Source organism: Cervus canadensis, chromosome 10, assembly GCF_019320065.1.
Source record: "Cervus canadensis isolate Bull #8, Minnesota chromosome 10, ASM1932006v1, whole genome shotgun sequence".
In the NCBI taxonomy this organism is placed as follows: domain Eukaryota; kingdom Metazoa; phylum Chordata; class Mammalia; order Artiodactyla; family Cervidae; genus Cervus; species Cervus canadensis.
The window spans coordinates 13,969,116-13,987,874 of NC_057395.1; the positions used below are offsets into that span (position 1 = coordinate 13,969,116).

At 43.0% G+C, this 18,759-nt stretch overlaps 1 protein-coding gene across 2 annotated transcripts in view; it reads right to left on the bottom strand.

The window, feature by feature from the left end:
* The window catches only part of SPTLC3 (serine palmitoyltransferase long chain base subunit 3), a 166,784-nt gene that overhangs the window by 57,222 nt on the left and 90,803 nt on the right, over positions 1-18,759 (bottom strand). For both annotated transcript variants that reach the window (XM_043479501.1, XM_043479500.1), the window contains 2 exons: positions 16,921-17,045; positions 14,042-14,135 (listed from right to left, as the gene is read on the bottom strand). In XM_043479501.1, coding sequence (XP_043335436.1) covers positions 14,042-14,135; positions 16,921-17,045 — 219 coding nt within the window. The remainder of the gene's footprint in view (positions 1-14,041; positions 14,136-16,920; positions 17,046-18,759) is intronic.

The window sequence follows — 18,759 nt, forward strand, 5'->3', positions numbered from 1 at the left end:
GATGTTTTCTGGCCTCTGACTTGGGTTTGGCCAATGACTTGCTTTGGCTCAGAGAATCCAGGGAAGAGAGAGCAGGTGAGTTCTGAGTATGGCCTTGAGAGACCTCCCATGTTTCTGCTTTTCCTCCTGTACTCTGCCAGTAACAGGACAAGAACACCCCGAGGGCTAGCCCAGCTGGTCCCAGGAGGGGTCCAAGAGAGGCTGAGAGACAAGGGGGACAGTTAGCCCAGCCCACCTTCAGTCACGTGGGAAAAATCAGTGATATTTATTGGGTGCTACTGAGGGTTCGAGGCTGTCTGTTGCAGGAATAGCTAATGAACGCAGCCTCCAAAGGCCCTTCCTGACCTAGCTCCTGGCTATCTTCCTGATACTATTTCTCAGTATTCTTCAACACACAGCCTCTCATCTCTCTTACACACTTTCTCTTCTGGTCTGTCTGGAGAACTTCCACCCATCACGCAAGACTCCACTAGAGCTCTTTTGGCCAATACAGCAAACTAACTTTCTTCCTTGTGTCCTTAATGATTTTTTAATATGTATATTTTTGTCTATTCTGTTTAAAAAATTTTTTGTTTTTACTGAAGTATAGTTGGTTTACAATGTTGTATTCACTTCTCTATAGCAAAGCGATTCAGTTATACATACATGCATTCCTTTTTATAATCTTTTCCATTATGGTTTATCACAGGCTATTGAACATAGTCTCTTTGCTCTACAGTAGGACTTTGTTGCTTAAGATGATGTGGTAAATATACACCATGGAATACTGCTCAGCTGTAATAATGCCATTTGTAGCAACATGGATGGATGTAGAGATGAGCATATTGAGTGAAGTAAGTCAGACAGAGCAAGGCAAATGCCATATGACATCACTTATGTGTGGAATCTAAAAAGCAACAGAAATGAACTTACCCACAAAACAGACACAGACTCGTCTATTCTACTTTTAAGCACTCATCACATTGCTCATTATTTGAGTTCATGTCTATCCTCCAGGGAAGGCAGGGACCTTATCTTATTCATCCTTTTAGCCTAGTCCTAATGCTCAGTGTTAGAGCTAATTTGATAGGTAATAATTGAATCCCTTATCTTTTCACGGAAAGGATTGTAGACGAGGAAACAGGAAAGGGAATGACACTTTGGGATCCAAATATGAATTATAAGTAAGGATAGTTTCCTCATGCTTGCAGTAAATAACTGTCTTTTTAGCTTTTGTTTTAAAGACAGGCAGATATCTTCTGAGTCATGACCCAAGATGCAGTATGTTTTAATGACCCTGCATCATTGTCCACTAGAGGGCAGCCAAGGAAACAAAAAGCAGCTTTCTTTGAGAATTTCAGGGATAACAGCCCTTCACCTTTATTGACATTTTGCTTTCAGCTGGGCTCCTAAAGTGTTGAAGGAACCCTTGTGCTTGGAGAAACCAGCTCCCTTTCCTGTAATCCGCTGAAGGCCTGTTAGTCTTGGAAGAGAATAAAGAGATGATGATTCAGAGAATAAAGAGATGATGAGTCTAAACAGAACTGAATTTAAAGGGTTTTTCCTCCTGGGACTTGGAATTTACAAGTCTTTATACAGAAATAATACATGATGAGTGTATTCCAGTAATAAAAGAAAACCCAAGAGAACTAAATTATAAGTCATTTAAAAGTCAATTTTCTCCCACTAGTTAGTTGCCTAGGGAAGAGATGAGAGATTGCACAGGGGCAAACTTCTGGAGGAGAAGAGAATGACGATTGCTCTCTTAGTGGAGATATCACCACTGTAGATGAACATCAAAGTTTATCACACTCTATATTTTTAATGAAAAAAAATAAAAATTGATATTCTAAGCTTTTGAAAAATCTGCCTAGATTATCATACTCTTCTTGCAGTCAAAGAGGTCACATACATCTTAGAGGCTGAGTTTGGGAGTTTAAGTGAACACTGCTAAGGGAAAGAGAAGTTTCTATCCATTCGTCTAATATCAGACAGCCTGCAAATGCCATTGATGTGTTTGCTGTATTTTGCAGACGGCAGGGAGCTCACAGTATTTGTCATGAATGGACAGCTTTTTGGGGAGAGGTTTTTAGCAGAACTTGAGAAAAAAAACCCTGGTGTCCACCCACTGGGACCCTCGCGCAAAGGGAGAATCAGTCAGTCATGTTTCCCCCGTGGGGGATAAACGCTTTACAGAATCATTGAGGCTAGACACAGAAAGGTATGCCTTCACTCACTGTAGGATTCTGGGCCCATGTTAACATCTGGTCATTTCTGATTCTCAAGTTCTTACTGTATAATTCTACAGCGTGGGTTACAGACCTGTAGGATTCAGGGGATTGTGGTTTATGGTCTGCAGGCCTTACGAGAGTCTACTGTTTCAGCAAATCATGTGCTAACATCTGCAAGGGATTTTCAAATAATAATACTTATTAAAGTACTTATACTCACATTATGTTAATCCCTATGACACCTCTGAGAAGTAGGTAGGAACAATTAGGTTTTGGCTTTTTTCAAATAAGCAAACTAAAGTCAGAAGTTTGTCAAACCAATAAAACCCCAAACAAACAAACAAACAAAAAAGACTCAGTCTAAACAAATCAGTTTCTGGTCAGAGTATAAAAAAGAATCTTGAGTTAGGGAAGTTAAAAGAATACATTTGACGCCATCCAGGTGCACCCACACAGCGCTATTGCAGCGTGTTGTTACAAAGTCATAATAACACACTCTGTACTTGCAATCATCACAAAGTTGAGTAACAACAATGCCTTAGACGTTATTCACCACAAATCTGGCTTATCAAGGCGGGTTCTTTTGGTCTGTGACAGGGTGAGAGAAGGGAGCTGGCGTGGTGGGTGATGCGATGTAGTCTGGGGGCTACGTTCTGGCTCAAAGCTGCCCTGGTTTGTCACCAGTTAAGGAATTACTGAATCCCAGGAAGAGCCCATCTTTGTGCCCAAATCTCCGATCAGCCTTAGGTGGCAATGACTGTCTGCATCAGTTCCTGCACCTGTTTTTATTTTATTTTTATTTTTTTCCTGCACCTGTTTTTAAATTCAAAGCCTGGATAATATCAGCAAGCTTCTGGGATCTGTACAGACCCTGAGAAGAGAGCCCGAGTCAGAAATGATCACAAAGAAGCCGCAGTCATCTCAGAAGGGAGGTTCGGTGTAATTCAAAGAGCGTCTTCCTAGAGATTAGAACTGGGTCCCTGGCCTCTTTTTTACTCTCTTGTACAGTGCTGAAACGGTTTCTCCTGCCACGGCTGCCTCTTTCCTCGTCTCTCTCCTGCAACTGAGCTTTTGTTGAGACAAGAGGACTTTGTCCTCAGCCATCCCTCACTGCCCCGCCTGCTCGCCCATCCAGGGCCCGTGGTGGGGGCTGAGTGGCAGGCTGCGCTTCCCAGATGCTGCCCAGCGTGCTGGCAATTCACCTCCAACCCTCAAAGCTCCAGGAAACCTGCCCCCCAGCTGCATTTAGAGGTATACCTCCTCTGGGTCCCTGCTCTGTGGGATGCTTGCCCAAATCTTTTCAGGCCTACATACAAAAGATACTCAGCGGCTCAATTGCTGCTTCTTAAGTGAAAAGACGGTTGGATGATGAAGAAATGCTGCTTGTTCCTCTTTCTAATTCTTCCGCCCACCCATCCCTCACCCCCTCGCCCGGCCTCCCTGTGTGCCTTCAGAGACGCTCAGTGTCTTCCTTCAATATTGAGCCCAAATGCGAACTATTAAGCAACAGATACTTAAAGCAACTGTGACTGATGATAAATTATTCTTACTTTTTAAAAAAAGACTTCTGTGTGTGTGTGTGTGTATCATTTTAAAAGTCTTTATCAGATTTGTTACAATATTGCTTCTGTTTTAAGTTTTGGTTAAGATCCGCAAGACATGTGGCTCTTAACTCCCCGAGCAGGGATGGAACCTGCGCCGCCTGCTTTGGAAGGTGACGTCTTAACCTCTGGACCTCCAGGGAAGTTCCCTAGTCTTACTTATAAGATGCTTTTGGGGGGACTGCTCCCTTGTGCAGCCTTTGGGGGAAAACATGATCATAACAGCCACTTTTGGCAAGCAAAGCAAATATTCTTCCCAAAGTCACATTTATAGAGTCTCTTCTGCCAGATCAGTGAGCGCATTTCTGATATCCTGGAGAAGTGGTGCCTTGGCAAAGCAGTTTGGATACATACTTTGGTTCAGGTCTTCCGGATGGATCTTTAAATATGCGGGCAGGTATCATGTGGCCTTTTGTTAGTCAAAGAAGCAAGGTGAGCTTCCTGGAAGAGGGCAAAGGGCAGCTGGGAGGAGAGGAGTTGGGTTGGGGTTTGAGGGTGTGTGGGGGCAGGGGTGGGGGTCATTGTAGAGATGTCTGGCCTTGGGGACATGAGGTGAAGAGCAGACAGGGTCTGCATAAAGGGACAGGGTGTCCCATGCACTCAGGTTCGGGCCTGATACAGCTTGGAGGTCTCAGATCCTCAGGCAAGGGCCTGTGGGAATAGACGGAGTACTGAGTGGGGTCCCTGGGTGAGTGGGGTCAGGGCAGGAAGGTGAGCCTTGACTCGGGGAGCACTGTGGGAGCTCGAGCCAGCACCTGGATGCTGTGTTTCAGGTCGCGGGGCAGCCAAGGGTGCCCAGTTAGTGCTGCCTGCCTGCCCTGACCCGGGAGAGTTGCACAAGAGATGGAAACTGCAGGGTATTGCTACATCACCCTTCCATCCCGGGGGAGGCATGGAGTGGAAAGGAGGTCTAAGTTCATTGTGTTTCAAAGAGGAACTCTGAACTCAAACCTCCTTGATTTAAATCTCAGCTCTGCCTCTTTCCAGCTCTGTCAATGAACAAGTCACCTCACCACCGTGTGCCTTTTTTTCTTCATCTGGAACAAGGGGTAATTGGTAGGTGCCTTGTTGTGTAGCTGAGGTTGAAATGAGTGAGTGCATGTGAAAGTTTCATTCCAGCGAGGGTTCAATACTCTTACTGTTAAAAGGTATAGAGGCAATTGCTTTATTTATTAAAGTGAAAATCTAGTTCAAGAGCCTGGAGATCTAAAAGGCTGTGGTTTGTGAAGTAACCTAAGTGATGTTTATAGGTTTGACCTTCCACTCAAATGACACTCGTGAGCCCTCGGAAGAGGCAGGGCCCTGAGTGTTCCCACAAACACTGCATCCTTTGTTCCCCCTCCTCGTGGCCTGTAAATGCCTCTAGAAAGAATCCTGGTTCTTCCTCTCGACTTTTTCTCCCCCAAACCACTCCAACTTCTTGGCCTGCCCATTCCTCTGACCTCATGCAACTCTCCTAGTTGAAAAGACTGCTTCTCCTCTTCAGGACCAGCTCAAGAAGCCCTTTGTGACTCACTTGAGTATGGAGCTTACTCCTAGCCTCTCTGCTCCAAGTGTGGTCCAGCACCCAGAACAGCAGCATCACCTGGGAGCTTGTTGGAAGGGCAGATGCTCAGGCCCCTGCCCAGACCTGAGTCTGGACTCTGCATTTTAACAAGTCGCCACACAGTGCCTCCTTGTACATTAAAGTCCAGGAAACATTATCCTACAATCTACGTCCCATGCATTTACCAGTAAAGTGACCACTTCAGAAAAAGCAGAAACAAAACTCAGTTCTGACTTCCACAGACCTCTGAAAGAAGAGGTTGACCTTTCCAGAAAGTTGAAATTCACCCAAGATTTCAGGTCCTGGAATTCTCAGGGTGATGATATACTCGGCCCAGAGGATGCGTTCACCGAAGGCCTCCCCATGGTACTTGGACCTATTTCCTCAACGCACCAACCTGTGGGCCCCTGGTTGGAGCTGATGCCTTAGCCAGTGCTGTGAAATGGCTGGAGAGTCTGTTTTGTGGCACTGATGAGTCACAAATGCAAACTAAGTGTTGGCTGTTTCCCTTGGGCTACCCGCAGTAGACTCTGCAGGGAGATATTCTTAGCATGTTGCCAGAGGCCAGACTTTAGCTTCTGGGTGAAAATTCAGGCTGCTAGCAGGATAAGGCATCACACTAGATTGATTTTCCATGAGAACCCATGTCTCTCTCTGGGTCTGGCGTAGGGTCTGGCAGTAGCTGGACTTAGCGAGAGTGGAAGAGTATCATCCAGAGATGTCCATGCACCTGGGGTCCTCTCACTGCAAACACAGGCTGTTCTTTGTCCAGGAGATTTCTTTCTGGCTGGAGGAGCGTACCCAGCCTGAGTCAGGACAGCCCTCAACCTACCAACAAGTGGGAAGTGGTGGGTAAACCCTGGGGTTCCCACTCCTCAGTGGGGTAACGCTGAGGCACTCACACTGGTGCCCAGAGCCTTCTGGCAGACTTGTCTCCGGTTGTCTGTTGTGGTAGACAGCACACTCTTTCCTGGCTGCCCCCTTCCCTGTCTTCACCCCCTGCTCATCTGCCTGCATCCTGGGATCACTTCCTAAGGAAAGGACTTGCCTTCACATCACCTCTCAGGTCTGGTCCTGGGGAAAACGAACCAAGACAGGAGCAACAGACTTGGGTTTGAATTTTGACTCTCACCGTATGTTGTGTGTGTCCTTGGGCAGGTCAGTCAGTCACTTTGAGCCTAGTGTTCCCTTAATAAGTCAGAATAGTGAAGAGAAATATACTCTGGATTTTTGTTAAATTTGAATGGCCGATTATATAAAGGGCTTAATACAGTGCTTAGCAGCAGTGAATGTTGAATAAATGATTGTTGGGATCTCGACATGGTTGTCCCTTCGTATCCACAAAGGACTGTTTCCAGGAACCTCTGTGGACACACAAATCTACAGATGCTTAAGTCAGTCATATAAAATGGCACAGTGGTTGTGCGTAATCTATGCACTGCTGCTCCTGCTGCTAAGTCGCTTCAGTCGTGTCCGACTCTGCGCAACCCCATAGATGGCAGCCCACCAGGCTCCCCCGTCCCTGGGATTCTCCAGGCAAGAATACTGGAGTGGGTTGCCATTTCCTTCTCCAATGCATGAAAATGGAAAGTGAAAGTGAAGTCACTTAGTCATGTCAGACTCTTAGCGACCCCATGGACTGCAGCTCACCAGGCTCCTCCGTCCATGGGATTCTCCAGGCAAGAGTACTGGAGTGGGGTGCCATTGCTTTCTCCGAATCTATGCACATCCTCCCTATAACTTAAATAATCTCTGGATTACTTATAATACCTCAGTTCAGTTCAGTTCAGTCGTTCAGTCTGACTCTTTGTGACCCCATGAACTGCAGCACGCCAGGCCTCCCTGTCCATCACCAACTCCCAGAGTTTACTCAAACTCATGCCCATCGAGTCGGTGATGTCATCCAATCATCTTATCCTCTGTCGTCCCCTTCTCCTCCTGCCGTCAATCTTTCCCAGCATCAGGGTCTTTTCCAATGAGTCAACTCTTCCCATGAGATGGCCAAAGTATTGGAGTTTCAGCTTCAGCATCAGTCCCTCCAATGAACACCCAGGACTGATCTCCTTTAGGATGGACTGGTTGGATCTCCTTGCAGTCCAAGGGACTCTCAAGAGTCTTCTCCAACACCACAGTTCAAAAGCATCAATTCTTCAGCACTCAGCTTTCTTTATAATACAATGTAAATGCTGTACAAATAGTTGCCAGCATGTGATAAAGTTTTGCTTTTTAAAAAAATTTCATTTGTTTACCTATTTATTGTTTAACTATGCAAGGCCTTCTTTGCTGTGCATGGACCTTCTCAGTGGCAAGCAGGAGCCACTCTCTAGCTGCAGCTCAGGCGTCTCATCGTGCTGGCTTCTCTTGCGGAACATGGGCTTTGTTGCTCCTCCGCATGTTGGATCTTCCAGGACCAGGGATTGAACTGTGTCCCCTGCATTGGCAGGCGGATTTCTAACCACTGAACCCCCAGGGAGTCCAAGTTTTGCTTTTTGTAACTTTCTGGAAAATGGTTTCCTGAATAATTTCAGTCTGTGGTTGGTTGAATCTGATGACTGTGGAACAGGTAGAAATGGAGGGCTGACAGTAACTGTCCACACCTGCTATCTAGGAAGAGCTAATCCCTGGTGATAGATTCTGCTAAAAATAGACTTACGCGTTGTTTACTTTTCCTTAGAGAGTATTGCCTTCCTTTCAGAACTTTCCTTCTTTTAGTCTTTTTGGTTCCTCATGCTGATTTGGGGGATTAGAGAAAGGATGGGGGCTTCCCAGGCGGCGCTAGTAGTGAAAGAACCTGCCTGTCGATGCAAGAGACAGAAGAAACACAGGTTCAGTCCCTGTGTCAGGAAGATCCCCTAGAGGAGTGCGTGGCAACCCACTCCAGGATTCTTGCCTAGAGAATCCCATGGACAGAGGAACCTGGCGGGCTACAGTCCATGGGGTCGCAGAGTTGGACTCCACCTGGGTGACTTAGCAGGCAGGCAGGGAAATGATGAGTAGCTCAAAGTTATTGGTCAAACCCAGTCACATAGGATTCAACATTTATTATGACAGTCTGAATAGTCTTAACTATTCAGGTATATTTTTTTCCCATACAGAATACAAAAATTCAAGGACAGGAATTCTGATGAATTTATAGTTACTCTAAATAATAAGCAAGAATCCTTTGGTATTAATCTACATAAAAATAGGACCTCTTCTCCCTCCAAGGTCAGGAAAGTATCCTTAAATGTAAGCAGAGGACACAGATAGAGCGAAGTCCAAGAAAGTGGAACGCGTGTGGTTGTATGACATCCCGTTGTCCTGATGCTTACGAACGATCCAGCTTAGGTGGCCATTCTTTTTCCCAATGAGTCAGACTTTATTTACGCGTTCAGTTCTTTCCTCTTTCCAATAAAGAATTGTATCAGTCAGGTTTTCTTGTTCAGCGATCATGTCACCCAGTTAACAAAAATACTGTTTCCCCACACAAACCACTATTGAGTTCTTTCTCATACTGCAGTAAACTCTTTGAGCCTAAATGTAGGATTTTACATTTGTCTCAGCTACATTTAATTTTATTTGTGTGACATTATTGATATTTTAAGATAGTTTCTTTCTTTTTTTTTTTTTTGCTCCTGAAGTGCTACATTTTCCTCTTTTCTTGAAGCCACCTTCAGTTTTGACAAATAAGCCTTCCATTTCTTCCTCAAAGCCTTGGAATGTGCCCATCAGACAGGGATCAGAGAGGAAGAACTTTTCTTTTCCTATTAAATAGTAGTTTTAGTGATATAGAATTCTATCATTTTTTGTTGACCAATCATGATACCATGATATTAAGTGAATAATAGTTACATAATCACAACAGTAAAGATGTTTATCAGTTTTCACAATCAGTAGCCAGACAAAAAATAAAAGATAATTACAATTGCAAGCCATAACAGAAATACGATTAACCTAGCAATATAAAATAATTACACACAATTTGGGGGGTTAGGTAGAGTGATGTGGTAAGTAGAAGTGCACGCATGCATGTGTTCTCAATCCACCCAGTCATTCCATGTCTTTTGCTTAGTACATTTAACCCATTTACAGTTCAGGTAATTATTGACGTGTATGATCCTACCACCACTTTCTTAATTGTTCTGGGTTTATTTTGTGTAGGTCCTTTCCTTCTCTTATGTTTCCTGCCTAGAGAAGTTCCTTTAGCATTTGTTCTAAAGCTGGTTTGGTGGTGCTGAATTCTCTCAACTTCTGCGTGTCTGGAAAGCTTTTGATTTCTCCTCCAGTCTGAATGAGATTGCTGTGTAGACTATTATTGGTTGCGGGTTCTTCTCTTTCACCACTTTAAATACATCATGAAGATGGCCATTCTTAAAATCCATCTCACAAGTTATTAGCTCCTATCTGGCCTGGTTGCACACCTCTTACACACACAGGAAGGCAACTTTGCATCTTCGGCAGATTCTCTGAAAAATCTCTACCTTATTCCAATCAGCACTTATACCTACTAAGGATTAAAGTATCATTGTTTACTGAGGCATTTAGGATTACCCCAGGATAAATTAAAGTTTTGCTTTTTGTAACTTTCTGGAAGTTTTTTTTCTCAAATATTTCCGGTCTGTGGATGGTTGAATCGGGTGGATGTGGAACACACAGAAATGGAGGGCGGACAGTAATTGCCCACATTTGTGATCCAAGTGCTTATCCAGCAATAAAGACAGCCAGCAGCTACTGACACCTTACCTACTGTGGCTAAACTGAATTATTTTCCCCTCCCTATGCCATCTCATTTCTGGAACATCTCAAATGAGAAGTTGTTCTAAGGACACTGAAGCTAGCCCTGATCTCAAAGGTGGTTGTGTTCTGATGTAAATACAGCAGCAGGGAGAATTCTTTATGGGTAAAAGTTGGGTTGAGTACATTAGTGAGTGAGAACAAATGATTTATGTATCTGAAAGTCTATTAGTTTTCTACTGTAAGAAATTAGCACAAATCTATGGCTTTAACATAGCACAAATTTGCTATCTTACAGTTCCGGAGGTTAAAACCCTGAAATGGGTCTTCAGTTCAGTTCAGTTCAGTTTAGTACTCAGTCATGTCCATCTCTTTGTGACCCCATGGACTGCAGCAAGCCAGGCCTCCCTGTCCATCACCAACTCCCAGAGTACTCAAACTCATGTCCATTGAGTCAGTGATGCCGTCCAACCATCTCATCCTCTGTTGTCCCCTTCTCCTCCCACCTTCAATCTTTCCCAGCATCAGGGTCTTGTCAAATGAGACAGGTCTTCGCATCAGGTGGTCAAAGTATTGGAGTTTCAGCTTCAGCGTCAGTCCTTCCAATAAATATTCAGGACTGATTTCCTTTAGGATGGACTGGTTTGATCTCCTTGCAGTCCAAAGGACTCTCAAGAGTCTTCTCCAACACCACAGTTCCAAAGCATCAATTCTACAGTGCTCAGCTTTCTTCACAGTCCAACTCTCACATCCATACATGACTACTAGAAAAAACCATAGCTTTGACTAGATGGACCTTAGCTGGCAAATTAATGTCTCTGCTTTTTAATATGCTGTCTAGGTGGGTCATAACTTTTCTTCAAGGAAAAGCATCTTTTAATTTCATGGCTGCAGTCACCATCTGCAGTGATTTTGGAGCTCCCAAAATAAAGTCTCTCACGGTTCTCACTGTTCCCCCATTTATTTGCCATGACTGGATGCCATGGCAATCCATGGGACTGGATGCCATGATCTTAGTTTTCTGAATGTTGAGTTTTAAGCCAACTTTTTCACTCTTCTCTTTCCCTTTCATCAGAAGGCTCTTTAGTTCTTCTTTGCTTTTTGCCATAAGGGTGGTGTCATCTGCGTATCTGAGGTTATTGATATTTCTCCCAGCAATCTTGATTCCAGCTTGTGTTTCATCCAGTCCAGCATTTCACATGATGTACTCTGCACATAAGTTAAATAAGCAGGGTGACAATATATAACTTTGACATACTCCTTTCCCAATTTGGAACCAGTCTGCTGTTACATGTCCAGTTCTAACTGTTGCTTCCTGGCCTGCATACAGATTTCTCAGGAGACAGGTCAGGTGTTCTGGTATTCTCATCTCTTTAAGGATTTTCCACAGTTTATTGTGATCCACACAGTCAAAGGCTTTGACATAGTCAATAAAGCAAAAGTAGATGTTTATCTGGAACTCTCTTGCTTTTTTGATGATCCAGTGGATGTTGGCAATTTGATCTCTGGTTCCTCTGCCTTTTCTAAATCCAGTTTGAACATCTGGAAATTCATGGTTCATGTACTGTTGAAGCCTGGCTTGGAGAATTTTGAGCATTACTTTACTAGCGTGTGAGATGAGTGCAATTGTGCAGTAGTTTGAAGATTCTTCAGCATTACCTTTCTTTGGGATTGGAATGAAAACTGACCTTTTCCAGTCCTGTGGCCACTACTGACTTTTCCAGGTTTGCTGGCATATTGAGTGCAGCACTGATCTTAGACAGGTATTAAGCAACCTGTTGTGGAGCCTGAATCAATTCATCTGTAAACTAGTACTGACCTCATGGGGCTATCCACAGGGTTAAATAAGAACATAAGGAAAGATCATCAACTCAGCATCTGGTGCAGTGTAAATTCTCAGTAAATGCTAGTTGCTTGTGTAAAATAACCACAGTGAGCATTTATTAAAAGATATAAATGAGAACTGTTATCTATTGTTTGGGGCCCAAAGAGAAAGCATGAAGAATAAATTACTGAATGTTTTAAGAGCTTTGTAAAATTGGAAGATAAATTGAAATTCTTCAATTGTAATTTTGCCAAAGGACTAAGAAATTACAATTTTGTTTGAAGATAATTTCAAACTTAACAAAATATTTGCAAGAATAAGAATATTACACAGAACCCCCAGGTACCTTTTACTAGATGCATCTAATAACACAGCAGGTACAAACAACTCAGTAGCTTCTATTACCAGGCATTGTGCTAAGCTTCTATTACCAGGCATTTTATATTCCTTTTCCAACATACTGTGAACCAGGCATCATAATAGAGATTAGTTTCATACCATGAATCAGGCATCATAATAGAGGTTATTTTTGGAATTACTAAATAACAATCTAAGAAGGTTAAGTAATTTGCCTAGGACCACATTATAGTAGGCTATAAAACAAGAACACAAATGCTTGGGTCAAAACCTATACTTAGGAAAAAAAAAAAAACCAAATCAATGGTTGTAAATTTATGTAAGCTGTATACTGGGCTTTCCTGGTAGCTTAGCTGGTAGAGAATCTGCCTGCAAGGCAAGAGACCCCAGTTCAATTACTCGGTCAGGCAGATCCCCTGGAGAAGGGACAGGCTACCCACTCCAGTAGTCTTGGGCTTCCCTGGTGGCTCAGATGGTAAAGAATTTGCCTGCCATGCTGGAGATCTGGGTTCAATCCCTGGGTTGGGAAGACCCCCTGGAGGAGGGCATGGCAACCCACTCCAGTATTCTTGCCTGGAGAATCCCATGGACAGGGGAGCCTGGCGGGCTACAGTCCAGGGGGTCACAAAGAGCAGGACACGACTGAGCGACTAGGCACAGCACAGCACAGGCTGTGTACCGTGCTTGTGGTTGCTATGAACACGTCCCATCTGTCTTATCACCCTATCTACCGATCGTCTTCATCTTTGTAGAATCTTCAAGGGAGACTATCACATTTAGAATGGATAAACAAGGTCCTACTGTATAGCACGAGGATCTATATTCAATATCCTGTGATAAACCATAATGGAAAAGAACATTAAAAAAAAGTATAGATGTGTATATCTGAGCCATGTTGCTGTGTAGCAGATTGGCACAACATTGTAAATCAACAAGACTCAATAAAAAATTAAGTAAAACATGACACAACTGAACCTACCTATCAAACAGAGATAGACTCACAGAGGGTGGACCGGGGAGGGGAGAACTGGAATTTTAGTACATGCAAACTGTTACATACAGAATGGATAAACAACAAGGTCCTCCTGTATAGGACTGTACTCAACACCCTGAGATAAACCATATGCATGACTGCACGGATGCTCAGTCATGTGTGATTCTTTGCAACCCTATGGACTGCAGCCCACCAGGCCCCTCTGTCCTTGGGATTTTCCAACAAGACTACTGAAGTGGTTGCCAGTTCCTCCTCCAGGGGATCTTCCCAACCCAGGGATTGTACCCATGTCTCCTGTGTCTCCTGCATTGGCAGGAGTATTCTTTACCACTGAGCCATTTCTGAGTCACTTTGCCGTACAGCAGAAATTAACAATATAAATGATAAGTTTATATAACATTTTAAATCAATTATACTTTGATAAAAAAACTAAACCACAAACAAACAAACAAACAAACAAGTCTCCAAACTTTCCCAAGGGAGAGTTACAAAAAAGGAGGCAATTTTACACTTCTGATAATTGTATGCACTCTAAGAGCTCTGCCATAGCTTCAGCAAGACTATTAATGACAGTGACGCTAATATGTTTGGGTTACACTTAGCAATCTGGGTGTTTAATGCAGTTCAACCATTTGTTCCAGGTCACCGGAGGTTAACAAGCCAGTAGCGAATATAAACATAACTGTGTTTCATTAGCTAAGCTCCCAGTTTGAAGAGCAAGGACAGAGCCGCATCAATAATCTTTACTTTTGTAGGAGCAAGGGGTACCTCTTCGATAAAATCATTGATACTCACTGTTGTGTTTGAAGATCCTTATGGTCGCGCCTGAGAGTCGGGCCCCAAGCACTAGAGATGCATGGTTTAACTCATCGCTTAAAATGAGGCATCCCTGTATAGAAAGCAAGCACATGGATCACAGGCCAATAAATAAAATAAAGGGGAAGAAACACGTGGGGATAGGACCTCACTTCAAGACCTGTAACATGGATTCCCACAGCCCTCTTTAATTTTAAAAGGCCAAGAGTTTAAATGGGTTTACGTGTTTGCATGGATAAAATCCTCAAGAGCAATTAACTGATAGAGATGGGGATCCTCTTAAGGAAGTAACATCTTTCTGAATTATTTTTATGCTACAGGATTGATGGTTGGCAGGAAAATGAATATACTTTTGTGTGGGGTGTGGGTTTGCTGGGATTTTCCAATTCCAGGCTGGATTATTTGAAATGGTTTTGAAGCACTGTGACTAGAAGGCAGGGTTGTTCACTCATTTTTTTTTTTTCCTGCAAGACATTTCAAGCTCTTGTTTTATGATTCTCATTCCACATTATAGTAATATCCATGTAGACAGAAGCATCACTGCTTTACAGTTAAAAACTGCATCTGGAAAAGCATGGATGGCAATTCAGTCTGAGGTTGGGAGAGAAGGTCAGTCTAATTTACTGCTTATCAATTAATGTTTATAAACTATTTTTCTTTATTAATTTAAATATTTCTAAATTATGAAATTGCCCGACCATATTCAAAATGCAGGGACATGAAAAAAAAAAAGCATTTTTTCCTTTGTGGCCATCCAGAGTCTTTGAGTTCTTCCTTATATTTTAGAAATTTCACACATGATACATTTTAAGTTTTCGAGGCCAAAGCGAGCAAAATTCTCACATCTCCATACTTCAGACATTGTGTGTGTGTTTGTAATTTTTTGGTGAACATATGAGAGTTGTAAATCATGATATCTCACTCTCAAATTCTTTAGCATGTACCTACTAGGAAAAAGGACATTCTACACGATCACGATGCAGTGATCATAATTAAACATTACTACAATGCTGTCACCTAAAATGGGCTTCCCTGGTGGCTCAGATGGTAAAGAATCTGACTGCAATGCAGGAGACCAGGGTTTGATTACTGGGTTGGGAAGATCTGCTGGAGAAGGGAATGGCTACTCACTCCAGTACTCTTGCCTGGAGAATTCCATGGACAGAGGATCCTATGGGCTATAGTCCGTGGGGTCACAAGGAGTCATCACTTAATATATAGTTCAAAGTCAAACTTTGCCAACGGTCCTAAAAATGTCTTGATGCCTTTTGTCGGGGCTTCATTTCCTTCTTTTTTGTTTTTTCATTGCAGAATCCAATCACAGATTATATATTGCATTATATTAGTTGCCATGAGTCAGATTTTTAAAAACAGAAATTTGAGTATGGCACTTGCTTACTGAAAACAAAGCAACCAACTCTCCATTTTTCTCCAGAATTTCCAACACTCTAGCATCATTTATGCTGCAAAGTTCTTTACAATTTGGTTCCTGTCTTCATTCTGATTTCTTCTTCATCCACCCTCTTCTGTTCTAATTCTTTCAAACTTCAGTGCTTTACACATGATACTTCCACTTCCTTCTCTTAAGGAAATAACTTACTTATCTACACAGATAAGTACCAGATTCTGTTCTCCTGTGACCTTCTTTGCATAGGCATTCCAGGCTTTCTTGAAAGAATTATTTTGTCCCTCCCCATTTATGGGCACACTTTTTCTGTAAAATTTATCCTAAGGTGGCACTAGTGGTAAATAACCCACCTGCCAATGCAGGAGACATAAGAGATGCGGGTTTGATCCCTGGATTGGGAAGATCCCTTGTAGGAGGGCATGGCAACCCACTCCAGTATTCTTGCTTGGAGAATTCCGTGGACAGAGGAGCCTGGTGGGCTATGGTTCATACAATCGCATAGAGTTGGACACTATACCCCATTAGACTGTAAACTGCATGAATTTACAGGACAAAGGTCTTGTGTACCTTTGTATGCCCTACATCTTGCCTCAATAGAGGACACAGCAGATTCTCAATAAGTGACTTACTGAGTGAATAAAAAAGTGAATTACACAAGCAAAATGTTTTGTCAAAATAAATGCCTAACAATCATTTGCTACATTGAACATGGTGACTCAGGAGTTTAGAAATTTACTTGATCTTGCTAAACTGTCACTGAAGAGGAATTTTGACTCACATCTAGGGCTGAGATCCTATACCTGAAGTATCATGATGAAGACACTTGCTGGGCTCAGCTGGGGCTGACGCAGGCTGGGACCTGGACCTGGGACCCTCTGCTGCAGAGCTTGCACCTAGACAAACCTCTCTGTGTTCTCGAGCAACAAAGTACAAAGAAACTATTTTTGTGGGACTAAAAATAGCTGCATGCGTACACTGCAAATTACGGACAACAAAATGCAAGCCCAACTGCCACTTCTGAAGAGTCAGGAGAAAAACCAGGGTGTTGGGAGCAAAACCAGGGTACTGCACATGCCCCCTGCACACAACACCACCAAAGGGGTGGGCAAACCACCTAAGCCATCCCTTCGGCCTGACCTCTGGACCCACCTCTATCCTCACCCCATGTAAGAAACCAGATTGTCCCCCTTCAGGGAGTGGGAAAGTAAGGGAAACTCTTACTTATATTTGCTCCTGGGGCACCAACAAAGCCTTGCCTTGATCTCTTGTCTGGTCTCATCAATTTCTATTGACTAGGAAAGGACCCTGGTTGGTAATAGCACATATATTCAAAAAGTTGAATATCCAATCCTAAGGAAACAAACTTCTCAGCTATACCTCTAACAGGGGATCTACTTAGATTGTCTCAGGAACAACACAGCAGAAGACAACTATGTTAACAGAGACTCACCTTTCCAACGAGTGCAGGGATATTCATTGAGTTTGTCGCAAATCCCATCCCGAATACCATAGCATCTTCCACATTCAGGAACTTAGCCACGAGATCCTCCAGCTCTTTATGCTTATCCAAGGTTCCTGCACATGAAATGATAGGGTGGATGAGTCTCCTGTTCTCAATAAGTTGAAGATTGAAAACTCAAGTTCCAATGCTTACCCATCATCAAAAGACACATATAAGAGTGCTCATGGCCAGTCTGTTGGCCACAGACTCGTTATAGAAGCAAGTCAAGTACTCCTCCACTGTAGAAGGGATCATTACACTGTGGGGGTGTTTATATAGCAGAATTCAGCACAGCGATGAGGAAAAAGCAAACTAATGTCCCATGCAACAACATGGAAAACGTCACAAATATGTGGTTGAGTGAAAAAAGTCAGATATGTACACATGCATATTGTATGAATCCATTTATAGTTTACAAACAGACAAGAACAACCGATAGTGCCAGTGTTAGGAGTCAGGTATTTGCTGTTGTTGTTTAGTTGCCAAGTCATGTCTGGCTCCATGGACCACAGCTCATCTGTCCATGGGATTTCCCAGGCAAGAATGCTAGAGTAGGTTACCATTTCCTCTTCCAGGGGATCCTCCCAACCCAGGGATGAAACCCCGCATCTGTACTGGCAGGTGGATTCTTTACCGCTGAGCCAACAAAGAAGTTCTAAAAGTCAGAAAAGTGGTTCCTTTTGTTGGAAGCATGCAAACAGCTTTGAGATGCTCTGGATGTTTTGTTTCTAGATCTTGGTGCTGGTTACGTGGGGATGTTTGTTTGTGACAATCCACTGAACTTTATACTTATGAGTGGTGCAATTTTCTACATATACATGTTTTATAATGTAATAAAATGTATAAAAATGCCACAATTCTTCTTTCCTCCCACCCTACACCCTATGAATAATTAAATTCTAACTACCTCAGAGATTCCCCTCTCCTAAATGCAGAGTTCATGACTTTCATACATGCAATCAAGCTATAATTTATTGAACCTTTGGAATGTGCTAGATTTTCAAAGCCCACTATTTAAGTTCTCTCATTTAATTTTAAGGGCCCAATAATGCAGGTATTATTACTTTACAGATAAGAAAACTGAAGTGGGAAGTGGTAACACATAAAAATCAACAGACAGTCAAGTCTAACTCCAAAGTTCACATTTTTACGACCCTACCACCTTAAAAAGCTTACTCTCTTCTTCTTTTTTATTATTATTTCTTTTTTACTATTTTCCCCCTGCTCTCTACAGTAGGTTCTCATTAGTTATATATTTTATACATAGTAGTGAATATATGTCAATGCGAATCTCTCAAATTATTGCTCCCTCCCTTCCCCTCTTGGTGTCCACACTTTTGTTCTCTTTGTCTATGTCTCTATTTTTGCTTTGCAAATAGGTTCACCTGTACTATTTTTTCTAGATTCCATATATATACATACAGATGGCCAAAAGGCACATGAAAAGATGCTCAACATCACTATTAGAGAAATGCAAATCAAAACTACAATAAGGGCTTCCCTCGTTGTAGCACAGTGGTGACGCAGTGGTGAAGAACACCACTGCCAACGAAGGAGACACGGTTTTCATCCCTGATCTGGGAAGATCCCACATGCTGCAGAGCAACTGAACCTATGCGCCGCAACTATTGGACCTGTTCTCTAGAGCCCAGGAGGCAAGACTACCGAGCCCATGTGCTTCAGCTACTGAGCCCAAGCACCCTAGAGCCTGTGTTCTGCAAGGAGAAACCACCGCAATGAAAAGGCCATGCACGGCGGCCAGAGAGCGGCCTGCGCAGCAACAGAGAC